Source organism: Bison bison, unplaced genomic scaffold (genome assembly GCF_000754665.1).
Source record: "Bison bison bison isolate TAMUID 2011002044 unplaced genomic scaffold, Bison_UMD1.0 scf7180017864353, whole genome shotgun sequence".
Lineage (NCBI taxonomy): Eukaryota > Metazoa > Chordata > Mammalia > Artiodactyla > Bovidae > Bison > Bison bison.
The window spans coordinates 3062747-3064023 of NW_011494925.1; the positions used below are offsets into that span (position 1 = coordinate 3062747).

The window sequence follows — 1277 nt, forward strand, 5'->3', positions numbered from 1 at the left end:
GAGACAGGACATCCTGGGAAATCACAGGGTGACGGGAACCCAGCACATGGGCAGGAAGGGCTCGTGCCGTGGGCGTAAGCAGCAAAGGGACCCCGGGTGGAAACGTGGAGTCGTGAGGGGGCGGCAGGAACCGCACCCTCTGCCCCATGTGCGAGGGGAGTGATGGGGGTGTGGACGGGAGGCTGCGGGGCAGGTGCACGCCGGGCTCACCTTCCAGAGCCCAACCACCAGGCCAGGGGGCAGGCAGAAGACCCGCATCAGCCTGTCACCGCCCACCGCGCTGGACTCGGTCAGCTGGCTCAGCTGATACTTGGTGATCAGAGAGTGCCATCGGGGTCTTTGAACGTCATGCAAAGAAAGCAGAGAGGAACATGAGCGCTGGCTGGCCCATGCTGCCAACGCTCTTCAGTGCATCTAGAAAGACTTCTAGGAACCTCTAACTATGCGCAGGTAGCTCGTAGGGAGAGACAACCTGCATAAATAAAAGGCAAACCAGGTAAACCAGAGTTCTCCCTGCCCCTGCCCTTGCTGCAGTGAGCGGCAGCATCGCCCAGGGACGAGGGGAGGGGCCGTCCTCACAAGCCTGGACACCACCGCCACCAGGAGCAGAGCCTTAAAGTACGGCCCTCAGTAATGCAGATGAAATCCCTTAAATGGCAAAAAAGGAGCAGTCCACTGGGCTACCTGAAAGCAGAATCACCTCTTCAAGTTACTGTCAAGAACAACTCAGAAAGAGTGGAAGTTGTTAACGTCAGAAAATAAATTTAAACCAAAATTACAAGGGTTTTCATGAACGAGATGCAGCGTGAACTCTGTTAGGATTGAGAGTCTGAGAGTAAGTAACTCCCACGTGCAGAACACAGCTCAGCGCTACTGCTCGTGACACAGATCAACAGAAGGAAACCACGCTATCGGTTCACCGCAGCAGACGGAAGTGTCTCTCCTTCCCGGAGGCAATCCGGGAAACCGGGAGGGAGAGGAGCGCGCAGTGGCCAGTTGACACAGCTCAGCTGCCATCAGAGGGAGCTCTCGAAGGAGCGGGGGCCCCTCCAGCACCTAAGGCACATGCCTGCTGGTGATGGGTGTTCAGATGTTCGTTAGGCAGAGCATGTAAAAACCAGGGTGTCCCACTGTGCACTCTCTGAAAGCAGAGGGGCTGTAAGCGTGGAAACCAGACCCCTCCGTGGCTACCTAACCACCTGAGCCCCTCACCCAGCTTCCTGTGCGAAAAACACAGGTTAGGTGAGTGTGGGTGTGAGGCAACGATCTAAAAATAC

The 1277-nt window shown here is 56.5% G+C and overlaps 1 protein-coding gene across 1 annotated transcript in view; it reads right to left on the minus strand.

Annotated features, from left to right (window-relative positions):
• The window catches only part of FBXO15 (F-box protein 15), a 30284-nt gene that overhangs the window by 19622 nt on the left and 9385 nt on the right, over nt 1–1277 (minus strand). Inside the window, exon 5 of the mRNA XM_010855052.1 lies at nt 211–337. Within this exon, the coding sequence (XP_010853354.1) occupies nt 211–337 (127 nt within the window). The remainder of the gene's footprint in view (nt 1–210; nt 338–1277) is intronic.